Here is a 15,669-nt window from a genome sequence, read left to right as displayed (position 1 = left end):
GGGTCTGTGGGTAGGGTGGGGTATGTGGGTAGGGGTGGGTGGTGGGTATAAGGAATTGGATGGGGTGGAGTGGGAAGGTAGAGTAGGAGTGTGTTGGGGTGTGGTGGGATGAGCTTATGAGGGGGTGTTGACGAGGAGGGAGAAGGGGAAGGTGGATGTAAGAGAGGGGGAAGATGGGTATGGGAGGGGAGAGGAAGAGAGGAGAGAGGGTGGGTATAAGAGAGGGAAGGTGGATTGAGAGAGGGGAAAGGTGGGTATGGGGGGGAGAGAAAGAGGGGAAGGTGGGTATGGGGGAAAAAGAGAGGAAGAGAAAGAGAGGAAGAGAAAGAGAGTGAGAGAGAGGGAAGAAGGGTATGGGGGAGAAAGAGAGGAAGAGAAAGAGAGTGAGAGAGAGGAGAAGAGAGTGAGAGAGTAAGGGTGAGAGAGTAAGAGAGTAAGAGTGTAGAGAGTAGGAGAGTAGGAGAGTAAGAGTGTAGAGAGTAAGAGTGAGAGAGGGGGGAGTACGAGAGAAGAGAGTGAGAGAGAGTAAGAGAGAGGAGAGAAAGAGTAGGGGTGAAGAGAAGTGGGAGTGGAGAGAAGTATGAAGAGAGGTGAAGAGACGTACAAAGAAGTAGGATTCGGAGCAGGAGGTGGGTGAGGGGAGAGATGGGTGGTAGGAGGGAGGGTGGGGGAGAGAGACAGGAGGAGGGGGTTAGATGAAGAGTGGAGGGGAGTTGAGCCCATGTGGCGCAAAGGAGCGAAGATAGAAGATTAATCCCTGCTCACGGCGCAAACGGGAGTCCGGATGGCCCCTGTGCATGGACAATCCAAACACAGACAGGTGTTGCCGCAAGGAGTGGCCGGCAGAACGGAAGTGGCGTGACACCGGGGTGTCATTGCCGACGTTGATATCTCGGAGGTGTTCCGCGAATCGGTCGGCCAGGCGGCGCCCCGTTTGTCCGATGTACAGGGATTGGCAGAGAGAGCAGGAGAGGCAATATATGATGTTGGTAGACGTGCAGGTGAAGGAGTCGGTGATGCGATAGGGTCGGTGATGGGTGCTGGTGAGGAGGGTGGTGTTGGAGAGGTAAGGGCAAGTGCGGCAGCGTGGGCGGGAGCAGGGGAACGAGCCAGGTTGGGAGGTTGGGTTTGGGAAGAAGCTGTGGACCAAGAGGTCCCGTAGGTTGTGGGCTCGTTTGAAGGAGGGGAGGGGTCGATTAGGGAAGATGTGGGAGGTGGAGGGGTCGGACTGGAGGCGCCGAAAAGCTCGGAGAATGGAGCGTTGGAGGGGTAGGGTGGTGGGATGGTTGGTGAGGGGAAAAGGGAGGCGGGAAACGGCAGGGCGGGTTCGGGGGGAGAGAGCAGATGCACGGTCCACAGAACGTGCTCTGGCAAGGGCGGTGTGGATGGTGGTGGGTGGATATCCACGCAGGCTAAAGTGGTGAGCCATGAGTTGAGACTGAGTCTCAAAGTCATGGCTGTCGCTACAAAGTCTGCGTAGACGGAGGAATTGGGAATAGGGGATGGAAAGTTTTGTGTGTCTAGGGTGGGAGGAGGAGAAGTTGAGATAGGAGTGTGAGTCTGTGTGTTTGTAGTGGATGGAGGTGCTAAGGGCGGAGTGGAGGATCCTGACCGAAATGTCGAGAAAGGGGACAGAGGTGTCAGAGACAGTACAGGAGAAGTGGAGGGCAGGATGGAAAGACTGAACGAAAGAGAGGAACGAGTCAAGATGTTCGCGGGAGAGTGAGGTGGCACCGATACAGTCGTCGATATACCGACCGTATAGTTCGGGAGTAGGACCAGTGAAACTGGAGAATATTTGGGCCTCAACATAACCAACGAAGAGGTTCGCGTAGTTGGGGCCCATTCTCGTCCCCATGGCCACTCCCGAGAAGTGCTGGTAGATATCTCCCGCGAACGAGAAGCAGTTGAGAGATAGGACAAGTTCGGCCAGACGAATGAGTGTGGAGGTGTCGGGTTGTGGGTTGGGGCGTTGGTCTAGAAAAAACTTCAGGGCACGCAGCCCCTCGTCGTGGGGGATCACTGTATAGAGGCTCTGGATGTCTAGAGTGAAGAGAAGCTTAGAAGGGCCGGGAGGGAAAGAGAAAGAGTTGAATAGACGATATATATATATAAAGATGGCTATTCGCAATTTACAACTTAAAGGCAACGAGTATAGTCATCATTAAAGTGACGTGGGGTGCTAGTCAGCACCGGAGTTGCCAGAAATAAGAGTCAAAACAACTTTTAGCCACCTGAGAGCATTTTTCTAACAAGTGACAAGGGAGATAAGTTCCCAACGGTAAGCGAGATGGAAACATATCAGCTTTGATTTCAGATTTAGTTAATCTTCACCAGTGACCCATTACTCCGTCACCGAGAGTTAAAGAAGTTAACTCACCTTGTCAGTCTTATAGAGAACACCATAGGAAACACCTTATTTACTTTATTTACATTATTTACATTCGACGGATATTTGTCCTTATCTTGTTTGTTGTTAACGCAACGTTTCGGCTGATCTACCCTCCAGCTTTCTTCAGGTGTCTTGGAGAAATTTCGAACCTGGGTTCTCATTCCTAAGGTATATTTCGACGTAATTATTATTATCATTGTTATTATTCAGGTCACTGCTTGGAATCGAACACGGAATATTGGGGTTAGTAGCCCACGTTCTTAACCACTACGCCATATGCCCACGGGTATATGGCTTAATGGTTAAGAGCACGGACTACTAACCCCAAGATTCCGAGTTCGATTTCAAGCAGTGACCTGAACAATAACAACAACAACAAAAACAACAACAACAAAAACAACAACAACAGTAATAATAATAATAATAATAATAATAATAATAATAATAATAATAATAATAATAATAATAACAACATCGAAAAATACCTTAGGAATGAGAACTCAGGTTTCAAATTTCTCCAAGACACCTGAAGAAGGCTGGAGGGTATATCAGCCGAAACGTTGTGTTAACAACAAACAAGATAAGGACAAATATCCGTCGAATGTAAATAATATAAATAATGTAAATAGGGTACATAATCCCTTATCTCTTAAATATAGAACTGTACCATAGGAAACATTGACTGGTTCCAAAAATGGTGAAGTGAGAATTATAAGGTGGCTATTCGCAATTTCCAACTGAAAGGTAACAAGTTTAGTCGTCACTATGGAATATAATAACTTTTCAAATTTTAACACAAGGCCATAATTTCGGAGGAAGTGATGAGTTGATTACATCGACCCCAGTGCTTAACTAGTACTAATTTTGTCGACACTCGAAGGGATGAATGACAAAGTCGATCACGGCGGAATTTGAACTCAGAACGTAAAGACTTACGGAATACCACTAAATATATTACCCGGCGTGCTAATGATTCTACCAGTTCACCGTAATAATATAAATGATGTTAACTGATAAACGGATCAAAATTTGTGACTAATAAAAGGAAAATAAATAATTCATTCTGTGGTGGTCTTGGTATTTGTTAGCTTTGAAAGCTATGCACGCCTTAGTGATGCTGTGAGACAGTTATGATTCCTGTGACCTTCTACCTGATTTATTATCACAACGGTTTACATGTTTTTTATATATATTTCCTTCATTTATTTCCTTCAGCATCTCCTCAGGCTTTTTCTCTCCTTGTTTATGCAATAGAATATGACGAAACATCCAATGACTATTACATTTCATTACAAACAATAGTTTTCTTCCTCCTCAAGATATCAAATATTCAAGAGCCATGCTTAAACTTAGTTTTCGTATTCACTCACTACCCACTCTCTCGAGGCACTGAAGTATTTTATTGCATATTGATGATCCATTTGATACACAAATTCCAAGTAACGTCCACAATCTAGGCAATCGAACACATATTAGATGCTCTGTACTTTTTTATAATTTTCTTTGCACTCACGCGAATCCTTAATTGAATTCAACATGACAAGTGTAGTGATAAATATTTCCCCATGACTAGTGTAGTGATAAATATGTCCCAAGTGCAAGATGCCCCGCATGTAAGATGCCCCACGTTTACTGCAGGCTATCTCGTATACAACATAGGACATCAAGTATACTACATAGGATATATTTGATTGTGAGCACCCCACCGTGTTATCTGTCGTACGATTTCTAGACAAAAATTCTTTCAGGAATGGACTGGTGTGCACTAGTTCTATGGCACGTCCTTCTGTGCAGGGGGATGGCAGTAGTGATTCTGTCGTCGAAATATGTAGTTTCAGAAAACACTCAACAGACCTGGGAGTATGTCCCTCTTATATGATTTACCCACATTAGTGTTGTTAAACACAATCGTTTGCCTGAAAAAGGAGGATAGCTGTTATGTACTATGTTTTTTAGAAAGCACTTGCTGCTGGCAGCTACAGGTTTCTGCTGGCACTATTCCTGTACAATTTAGTATATATGGAACCATCCTGCTTATCTATATACATGCTTATATGTATACATATACATGTATAATATGTATAGATATACATGTATAATATGTATAATAGATATATATATATATATATATATATATATATATATATATATACATATGTGTGTGTATATGTATGTATATATGTATATATATATATTTATATTATATATATATGTGTATGTGCGCGTGTATATATATATACATACATAATCATTCTTTCCTGCTTATATATATAAGTATATATATATATATATATAGAGAGAGAGAGATTTGTATATATATACATACATATATATATATATGTGTATATATATATATATATATATATATATATATATATATATATATATATATATATATATATATATATATATATATATATATATATATATCACACACACTCTCTCTCGCTCACACACACACACACTTATATTAACCATCTAGACTTCAAAATGAATAGTGGTTTTGCAAAAATGAAAACTACCTAAAAGCGTCTAAAATCGACTGGAAATCACGAAATAAGCATTTTCAAGTTTTGTTGGTTTTACAGGGTTATTAGCACACATACATGCATAAATGCATGTATATATATATATATTCGTTCATCCCATAAGCAATACGGGTTTTTTCAATTGCATAAACGAAAGTCGGAGAGGGACGGATAAATTATCCGCATGAACTTGGTATTGAAGCAGGTAGTTGTGTGGTGGATTTAGAGTATTTAAAGAAATAAGAGATTTTATGTGAAAAGACTATGTTTCGTCTTATTATTTCCGGCTATGTTAATGTTTTTCTCGTAATGACTGCCAGTGATATTATAATTCTTTGTCTTATTAGAAATATAGGAATTGGTAGATGTCTGGTTAGTAAAAGTCCTGTTATTTGGTCCATAGGTGTTGCAATTTTTGTTTTTTTTATGGAGGATTTATATTTACAAATAAACTTCATAGAGTTAAGTTTTGTGCCAGAGTACTCCAATTCATGATGGTGTTTAGAAATTGTGGCGTGTTTATTGGAGTTCATATCCATATAGCTGTTGTTATGATTGGAAAAATCATTGTTAAATTTGTTGTACTTAATTTGGTATTTATAACCAGCATTTCTAAGAGCCCGATTGTAGTAGTCTTTATGCTTATTAACAATTTCTTCATTTGAGGATAATGAGTTAATCCTATTTTCAATGTTATAAGGTATGTTATCAAGGATATTAGAAGGATGATTGCTGTGCGCATGTATATAAGTAATATTGCTATTAGGTTTATGGTATGGTTGGTAAGCTGAAGTAGTGAGGTTACAAATTGCATTCAAGAAGTTCATAGAAGTGTGATCTTGCTCAATTGAGATGGTAAGTCCATGGCTTTTGAAAAAAATTGTGTAATGTCTTCTGATATATTTCGATTTTACGGTGGGAAGCGTTTCGAACTACAAACAGAGCATCATCCCTGTAGAGACCACCTTCAAATTCTGGGAGTTCTTTATGGAGTACGGGTAGTAAATAAATCCCGACTAAATCTTGTGCGCCCATTTGTAAAGCAACCTGGTTATTCCGTAACTCGAGTTTTACTTCATACCAATCTCGAGAGTAGAACTGTCTGAACACTCATCTGGTAGTATATTGACACTTATGGGCACGAATGAGTACATTGTTACTGCGTCTTCATTCTTTGAATTTGTCCTTGCTGGTGGTATTTACTTTCTGCCTCTTCATTGATTATACTTGATAATTTGGTATTTATATTATGACTATTGCTCAGACGTGCGCTTTAAATTTACATATTAGTTGTAGTTATATATGTTAACAGACTACACGCCACTTATAACCACAAGCATTTACACAAGTAACCACAATCATATAATGAACATATCCATTACATGAAAACTGTTGATAAACAAACATACAAATCTCATTCAAACACAAATTAGACATATCCAAATTAGATATATCCACAACATCGGCACCTCTAGTGGAATCATCAAAGACTACACACATACCGAAATTTATCCAGATTGAATACGACAAACCTATCGATACACGTCAGGACGATGAAAGAAAACAGCATAAATATGAATACATAATATAAATAGAAAATAGAAAACAAGATAAATATAAAATGACAAATAACAGACAGTGTACTATCGTTTATGGATGTTCTGAGAATTGTTCCATAAGTATCAAGAAAAATACCATATAATCAAAATGTTGTCACGAGAGGGAATAAGAGAGATAGACAGAGAAAGAGAGAGAGAGAGAGAGAGAGGTTGAGGGAGAGAGAGAGTGAAAGAGAGGTTGAGTGAGAGAGAGAGTGAAAGAGAGGGAGGGAATGGGTGAGAGAGTGAGAGAGAGAGAGAGGAAAAGAGAGAATACCTATATGAATTAAACCAAAAGTAGAAGATAGCAACAGTCTTACATACATGAGCCAAACCTGAAACCACACGGCCTCGCTCCTTTACCCCCCACCCCTGCAAACACATATAAATATGCACATATGTACGTATGCATGAAAGTATGGGTGCTGTATATACGTGTAAATATGTATGTATAACTATATATATATATATATATATATATATATATATATAGAGAGAGAGAGAGAGAGAGAGAGAGAGAGAGATAGATAGATGAATAAATAGATAGATAGATAGATAGATAGATAGATAGATAGATAGATAGATAGATAGATAGATAGATATATGCGTGTGTGTGCGTGTGCATGTATGCATGTGTGAGAGTGTGTGTACATACTTCGCGTGTTAAAGCAGGGAAGAACGTAATACTTGTGTGTGTGGTATCGAACAATTATTGAAAGAAAAAAGAACAGGATCTCTTCTCTTGAAGCAATCGATACCATTAGAATTGATGAATTTATTTATGCGTGACATATTCTTTGATTTTAATTGTTTTTATGGGAAATGGCAAAGAGGTTTCAATTGTTTAATCACAAAGTTTGTCATAAATTTCAAAGTGGTTCGAATGTTCTATATATTTGAATGCATTTCTATTCTGACACCTTGAATTATCAAACCACAATATAAAACAACCAATTATTTTTATTTCTGACAATAGAGTTCAAATTCTTGTTACTTCAACTAGAGTGTCATTAGTATTTACAATGTTTAAAAGATTGAATAATTTTTTGAGTTCAAATTCCGCTAAAATCGTCTTTGCCATTCATACTTTAGGGGTTAATAAAATAAATAGCATTTGAGCACTGAGGTTGATGTAATCAAGTTACTTACTCCCTTGAAATTTCTGGTCTACTGCCAAAATTTGAAGTCAATATTTACAAGATTGAATATATCAGGAACTCTCAACTTCTATCATTTCTTTATCGAAATTACAGGTATGTTCATAACTATTCGCAAACAAAAATTTTAAGAATGGTCATAAATACATTATTGGAATCTTTTGAGTGAGAATACCTACTTTAAGCTGTAATTGAGGAATGGAAGGAGTAGATGGTGGTCTTAGTCCGTTTTAGATCATCAGATAGTAACTAGAATGGAATGAAAAGAGCTTAGGAATTTCTTCAACTGGGTTTATCCATGTTTTTATTTTATACCTCATTTTGTGATCAATACCATAGGTGAGTATTGGACCAAATCACTGGTTTCTAAAATTAAGGTGATGAGATACATAAGGTGATATGGGATAGAGTTCAGTGTCATAAGAGATTTTCATTCAATAGCAGCAGTTTATTGGTTTCCTTGCCGATAAATATATCTTTTAGATATATAAATGAAATATATAAATACAAACATATACAAATACATAAACACTCACACACACACAATCACATATATATGTATGTATATATATATGTGCATATATATGTGCATATATATATATATATATATATATATATATATATATATATATATATATATATATATATATATATATATATATATATATATATATATATATATATATATATCAGCTAATAAAAATGAAGTATTCCGTTAAGGACCACAACAGGATGCTTCTAGCGCATTCTTTGGCTTGATAGGACTCAAGTCATATTATATCTAGCCGACAAGGCGTTTCCAGTTCTGAGCGCACATTCATGTGTTGAGATATAATTAGGATTTCACTTCGTCAGTTATGTGTCATAAAGGGAATATGTTATTTCGGATTTAGATTATATGCGTTGCAACTATGTTACGGTTCGATCATATCACAAATCCTTTTGTTTACTTTTTCTTACAGGTAAATCTGTTTTAATCCTTTGTAAATTATCCGACTAACTAACGACTTAATTCATGAAAAGCCTCTCTGTTACAAGTTGTGTAATATAATATAATCTCATTTTTTTCTCATCGCTCTATCCTGGAAAATAATAGTTATATTTCATATTTGGGTGTGTAAATTTCGGAGGAAATCATTTTTGAAAATGCTTTCGCATATATTCTAGATTATTTAAAGCCAACGACGATGAAAATAACATGTTTTTTTTTTATCTGAAAGCAGTCAGCAAGTCAATCATGTTTCTTGTTTAGATACGTTGATTATTTAAATATTGCTGGAAGATTATATTTGAATACTTAAACGAAAGTATAAATACCTACCTAATATATTAATGGTATTTATCATTACTTTCATCGGATTTGAGTAAATAGTGTATATAATAGTAATTTATTTTGAGGACTAGAGTATTTAAGTTGCTCTTTTTTGTTATTGAATTAAAAATTCATTAATATAGTATTCATAAGAAAAAATGGGATGGGTGTACGAAGGTTAATTGCAAGCATCAATACTGAATTACTCATTTACAAATAATGTTGTTTATGAGAGATTTTTAATATTAGTCTCGCAAGGACGATACATAATTATTCACCTGCACATGATGCCGTTCTATTTCGTCGCGTTTCTGGGAAAATCATATTCTCAAATGATTCACTTAGAATGTATCTGTATACATTATTTGTTGTCTCTTTTAGTCTTAACTCTTTCATAACGATTTCTTTTTGAGAAGTGGTGGTTAATTTTCGCAAGAAAACTCTGTTATCAGGAGTTAGTCAGCAGTAACAATTGAGTTACAACTTGTAATTTTAGGAAAACGTTGTATGTTTTCACTGCTCCCCATACAAATAAATTCATAGAATGCTTCAACTAAATTACCAAGGTGTTCACAGTCTATTTGTTTTCCGAAATGCTTTTTCATAAGTGTTCTCCTTTTCATTGACAATAACTGAAATAATCGCTGTCACTGTGAAGTTGACTCCTATATTACATACATTTTCTTTCCTGCTTTCGAAAAGAACTATGACAGGCCTGTGGTGCTTGAATTTAGTATAGATTTCAATATGAATATTTATTGTGTCTAAAATACATGAGTAATCTAGAAGACAGGAATACTTTTTGGCGTATTTCTTCCTTAGCAGTCATGTTGACACTGGTATTCTATAGCCTTTTAACTACAACGCAATATTGAATTAGAAGGTAGTCTCAGTGTAACATTTTCCAAACAGCTACTAATCTCAGCCTCTTGGGTATTTCTCCTATCTCTTTTGTTCAACAGGTATTTCATAGCTATTTCCTGCTCTTGGCGTACGGAATATTTCTAATTCAATCATTTGCTGCGATAGGTTCATCCGACAATTCTAGTGTAGAATGCAACAAATTCAGAACTGAATGTTTCTTCAAGAGTACTTAATCTGTTCGTAATATGTTGCTTTTGAGGAACAAACATTTGGTTGGTGCATTTGTTAAACAGATGCTATATCAGTGATATATGTCGCTCATATGACATTTATCATCTTCTTTCGGACGTAATGTTTCTCGATGCCACAGTTTCGCTGAAAGATTTCAATTAGCGTCAGAAGCATTCAATGATGCACATTCCTAGTAGGGTTCGCTATATATTATTATATTACAAATTGATTGCGAAATAAACCCTGTCATAAGGAAACAGCTCTGACTGCCATAATTTTAAAAGATTTGCACGATATATTTTGTTGCTGTATCTTTATTCATAACACATATACTAACACATATTTGTCAAAAACTAGGTATTGACAGAACTCGAGGATAAGTGGCGTTTAGAGACCTTTCAGTGAGTTTTGTCTTGAAGGTTATGTCATTATTAATTATGTAGTGTGTATAAATTTGTATATATTTTCATCCTAAAAATACAAATCATCACAAAATAAATAATAATTGTTTGTTACGCAGGTAATACATATTGTTAAGGAAACCACACATTAAGACAAAATTTCGTAAAATTAAATGCAGTGGTTATAGTTAGAAAAGAAGCAGAAATAAGGGGAGATTATCTACTTGGAACGTTTCTTTTGAAAACGTTAGGAAACATTTATCTTGCTGTTCCAAAGCTGATGACTGAGTGAGTCTTTGTGTCGTTGTTTGCCTTAGGATGACAGCAACTACAGTAGCATGTTTGAGATATAATGTTTTCGGTAACAAAGTGCTGGGATTAAAGTCAAACGCCTTTTCGTTATCAAATCATTGTCACAATGATGTCACAATATTTCTGTGGTAGATTTTTTTCTATTACAGTAGAATGATAAATGAATGGTTATACAAAATTGTTTTCAAGAATACGCCTGCACAGCCATTGTCAACAGGACCTGTGTGGATGGTGTTTCAAAACCAGGAAACTAAAATGTTATCCGCAACTGCTTCAAAAGTCAAAACTTCTCCCGAGTAATGATAAATTCATTTGTAGCTATAATGATTGGTTAGGTTACTAACTAAGTAATAATCTTGAAAAGCGGTGATTACACACACGGGAAATGACCAAAGAACATGTAGGTAGCACCATCCTAATGCAAAGCATATAGCTGTTCGCAGTTGCTGTTATCAACCTTTTGGCATTGAAAGTTTTGTCTGTTTGTTACAAACTGGCTACTTCTTTATAGAAAGAATTCCAATTAGTGAAAAACCAAGGAGTAAATAAATACATAGTCAGGTATAAATATAAAACCTGGATTGGGACATTCTGAAAAATGGTTTAAGATTAGAACTCAATATTTGCCTAGTACCTCGTACTTTCTTATATTTCGATTTTAGCATACACTATATACATTTCAAATTATTGAAATTCATTAAACACTACATAAATACTTCAATACCTTTCTCTTCATTTGTTTATGCCTTAAATGCTAAAGTCTGTTAACCTAATTTCTAGTTTTTTTAATTCAATTTTACTTTGATGTGGGGGCGGCGATACACTGTCACCTTTAATAGTCAATCCTTCTACCTTGTACTGCTGAACTGCAGATATTTTATTGTTTTCATGTATCTATATCTAATTCTCTGCACGCTTCTGTGAAACATGCTGTGTTTCTTTCTCTGCCTTTTTTCTCCTCTCATTTAAAACCTTATACACACATACAACACACTCACAGGCATACATATCTTTGGTATATTTTGCATTCATCTTTGTTTTTCAGTTTTTGTGCCCATTAATTAGTAAGGAGATGAATTTTGTTAATTGTCTAATCAATAACGATTTATTTAACATTTTTTTATTCATTGTCTCTTTGAAAATATATTCTTGTATATGTCAAACCTTGTTACTAACAATCATCATCTCTAAATGGATGTAACGAATGTCTAATGTGATATAATTAAATTAGGTCAATTTCTTTAGTTACAATGATTGTTTACTTCATGTTCAAAAATGGTGATGCGATGTGTTTATTTTAGATTTATATGTTTTTCCTGTCGTTACTTTCCGTATGTTTTTATATCGCAGTTAGTATGTTAAAGTTTAGCGATCAATGTCTTGAATATCTTTTTCTCCAACAGCGAGAAAATATCTTAGAATTTCCAGCAAAATATGTACAATTTAAATTATGGATTTATTTGATTTCCGAATAATATTTCAGGTTATATTATATAATATACTACGAGTTGAAAAGCATTATACCACACCTGTAGGTATTTCAAGAAGATGGAAATACGTAATTATAACTTAATATGTATATTATATATATAAATCTATTTAATTGCTGACGAAAGTGAGAATTATATTAACAAAAATGAATGCTCTTAGCAGTAGATATTCAAATTATTTGAAGTATAGAAGTATATATTATAAACGTGACTGAATCAAGACATTTAAACAAACATATTTCGATCTTTGCGGCATCGGAATAGAGTCAGTAATACTCGATTTCACTCCACATACCCGAAATTGCTGTCCTGCCAAAATTTGAAACCAATATTTTATCTTGAACTGGGGTTTTGATTTATTTCACACCGGTTCGTCATTTACCATTATAATTTCTATACATGCACATAAAATAGATCAGAATTTATAGAATATAATTCTTAAATAAAATTAATAAGGTTTAAAATGCAGTTGATGTTATGGTATTTTCATTTTGTTGCTTTTATTAACATTTACTCGCTATCATTTCATTTAAAATCTGAGATGTTTCAAAAATAGCCAAGGTTATACATTCTGGTGATTAGACAGTCTATTATTGTTGTATGATTTTACGACAGGGAAATAGTTTTATAAGATTATTATTTTTACACTCTTTCAATAAAGTTTTATGCAGACACAAAATCTCACACTTTATTACCTCAGTATTTGAATTAAGGGATTTTGTAAAAGTCAAAGACAAACAGGATTAAAACGTATATGTAAAAAGCTGAGATAAATACCTATAGTAATTTGTCAAACATTCTAATAATTCTGATATTAACATTGAACTATATCTTACCAAATAACTTATAATGTTTATTTATGAAATATTCTTTATTTCCTTTTAGCAATGGCGAGACATTTACCTGAAGTGGAACCCAGAAGATTACGGAATGATAAAAAATGTCAGAATACCACCTGATGCTATTTGGATGCCAGATATAAAACTTTATAACTAGTGAGTAATATATGCAAATTTACGGAGGTCTTAATGGATGAGGAGAAACTACGACGTCCTCGAACACTGAAAACATATTTTATGATTTGAATAAATGAACATATCGTATATATATTGCAGAGGTTTAGAAATAATATTACTAAATGCTATCGGTCTCCTTAATTTAATATGGACATGGATGCTTTTCATGAATGAATTATATTTTATTTTGATCAAATATAAATATTGTATGCATATCATATAATGCAATGGTGCGTGATGCCATTGACTAATCTAGGATTAACAGACATATATTTACAGCAGCATTGTATATGAAAATATATAATAATATAATGTCTCTCGGTCGTAATTGCTGACTGTGAGCACAATTTTTCAGTGTTCAGTCAACTAAAACAGCAGTTGAATTAGCGTGTTCGTAGCTGAGTATACCACATATTCATGCACTCTAAATTCAACACTTTCCATCTACGTAGTTTCATTCATGAGTCATGATTCGACCTGAGTCAATAGTAAAACAAATTTGTCCAAGATGCTATATATTGGGGAGGAACCCTGGAAGCTGAAGTTGAAAATAAAATTTTTAAACGACACTCAGCACAAGGAGTCTACTGAAGCTCTATATAAAATTTGTGTATATGCGTGCGTACATGCATTCGTGTGTGTGTTTGTGTGTGCTTAAATGCATATGTCTATATGTGTTGTCTTAAATTTGAACTGTGAAAGCAAGTAATTATTTATTTTTCTCGGACGTCTGTTTCTTTAATATATTTAATATCTCTTTCCAGTGCTGATACCCGGTTAGAAGAGAAACGTGATGCATTGGTAGTCCTCAAATACAATGGTACGGTGTTCTGGATGCCACAGGCAATTTTTAAAAGTTCATGTTCAATAGACATCACATATTTTCCCTTCGACGCACAGACTTGTTACTTAAAATTCGGCTCTTGGACTTACGATGGAAATAAACTAGATGTAAAATTTTGGCAAAATGTACAGGGATTCGAACTTACAGACTATGTGCCTAGTAACGAGTGGGATATTCTCGATTCATCTGCAATTAAGCACACAAAATATTATCCGTGTTGCTCGGAACCATATCCCGATTTGACGTTTACATTGAAAATTAAAAGAAAAGTTGCTTTTTACAACTATATTTTGATATTGCCTTGCGTACTTTTATCCTCTCTCACAATGGTTTTGTTCTGGTTACCACCAGAATCTCCGGCCAAAATGCAGTTAGGTAAGTACCTAAGAATATTTATACTTCCTATTTTGAAAACAATTTTGAACCTTTGATACGAAGCAATTTTAAGCAATCGGGTTTATTTGAAACATAAAAGTTTTTCTTTAATTATTCTGGAATTGTTTTAAACACTATTCTCTTCCAAATTAATCGAAAATCCTGAAAGTAATTTGTTGAGTATAATGTTCTTGTGATATCAAGGTAAACAAAGTAAAATTGAGAAGGTATTGTCTCATCCTTAGTATGTAAAAGTCTACTTGTGGTCATGGAGAAAGCAATGATAAACATTTTCCTGTGTAGTTCTTTTGTTTTAATCATCACAAGAAAGTATCTATACCTGTTGGAAAGGTTACGTATCGATGTTGAGCTTTTCTCATTTATACTAGAACTGAAAAGAAAATTTTTCGTTATAAATTTATGAAAATATTATACATTCTAAATGTAGAAGAATACCTACAGTTTTTAAACCCGTAGGAAAAGGATTTTAAAAAATCAATTAAATCTTATAAAAACGATGCTAACGTAGTTGATATATGTATATTCATATATATTAGACGAACACGCACATACACACACAACCGAAGACCTCCCATTTGTTCACCCTCCCTAAGTAATTGAAAACACACCGTCTCTGAAACCGACACTTTCACCGATATAACTAGCTTAATCTCCTGTTATATCAGCCACTTACTCTGTAAATAAGAAAGCGTAAGGTGGGAGAGAGAGAGAGAGAGAGAGAGAGAGAGAGAGAGAGAGAGAGAGAAAGAGAGAGAGAGAGAGAGAGAGAGAGAGAGAGAGAGAGAGAGAGAGAGAGAGAGAGAAAATTGGAGCAATTCCTTAGCAGACATTTTATTAACCCGGCAGCCGAATTCTCCAGAAATTTTATCGTCTTAAATAAAGATTAAATTGAACGACATTATAGATTTTGGTATTTGAACCCATATGCTAACTTTTCCAATATTTAGTTTGCAAAAATGGACACTTAATGACACTGTTCCAGGCAAGAATTTCAAACATCTTCACGTTGACCTTCGCATATGCGTCTAGCCGGGCTAAATATGAATGCGCTGAATTTCTCATTAAGAGTTACTTTTGTTTTCTTCAGTTACTCTGGTAATGTTAATTCTAAAAAGCATTATGACATCT

At 35.3% G+C, this 15,669-nt stretch overlaps 1 protein-coding gene across 6 annotated transcripts in view; it reads left to right on the top strand.

Annotated features, from left to right (window-relative positions):
* LOC106879694 (neuronal acetylcholine receptor subunit alpha-10) overlaps positions 1 to 15,669 on the top strand; it is a 246,874-nt gene that overhangs the window by 200,360 nt on the left and 30,845 nt on the right. For all 6 annotated transcript variants that reach the window (XM_052969788.2, XM_052969793.2, XM_089356911.1 and 3 more), the window contains 2 exons: positions 13,171 to 13,280; positions 14,066 to 14,520. In XM_052969788.2, the coding sequence (XP_052825748.1) occupies positions 13,171 to 13,280; positions 14,066 to 14,520 (565 nt within the window). The remainder of the gene's footprint in view (positions 1 to 13,170; positions 13,281 to 14,065; positions 14,521 to 15,669) is intronic.

This window comes from Octopus bimaculoides, chromosome 1 (genome assembly GCF_046866305.1).
Source record: "Octopus bimaculoides isolate indiv1 chromosome 1, ASM4686630v1, whole genome shotgun sequence".
In the NCBI taxonomy this organism is placed as follows: domain Eukaryota; kingdom Metazoa; phylum Mollusca; class Cephalopoda; order Octopoda; family Octopodidae; genus Octopus; species Octopus bimaculoides.
This window is presented reverse-complemented; position numbering and strand designations above follow the sequence as displayed.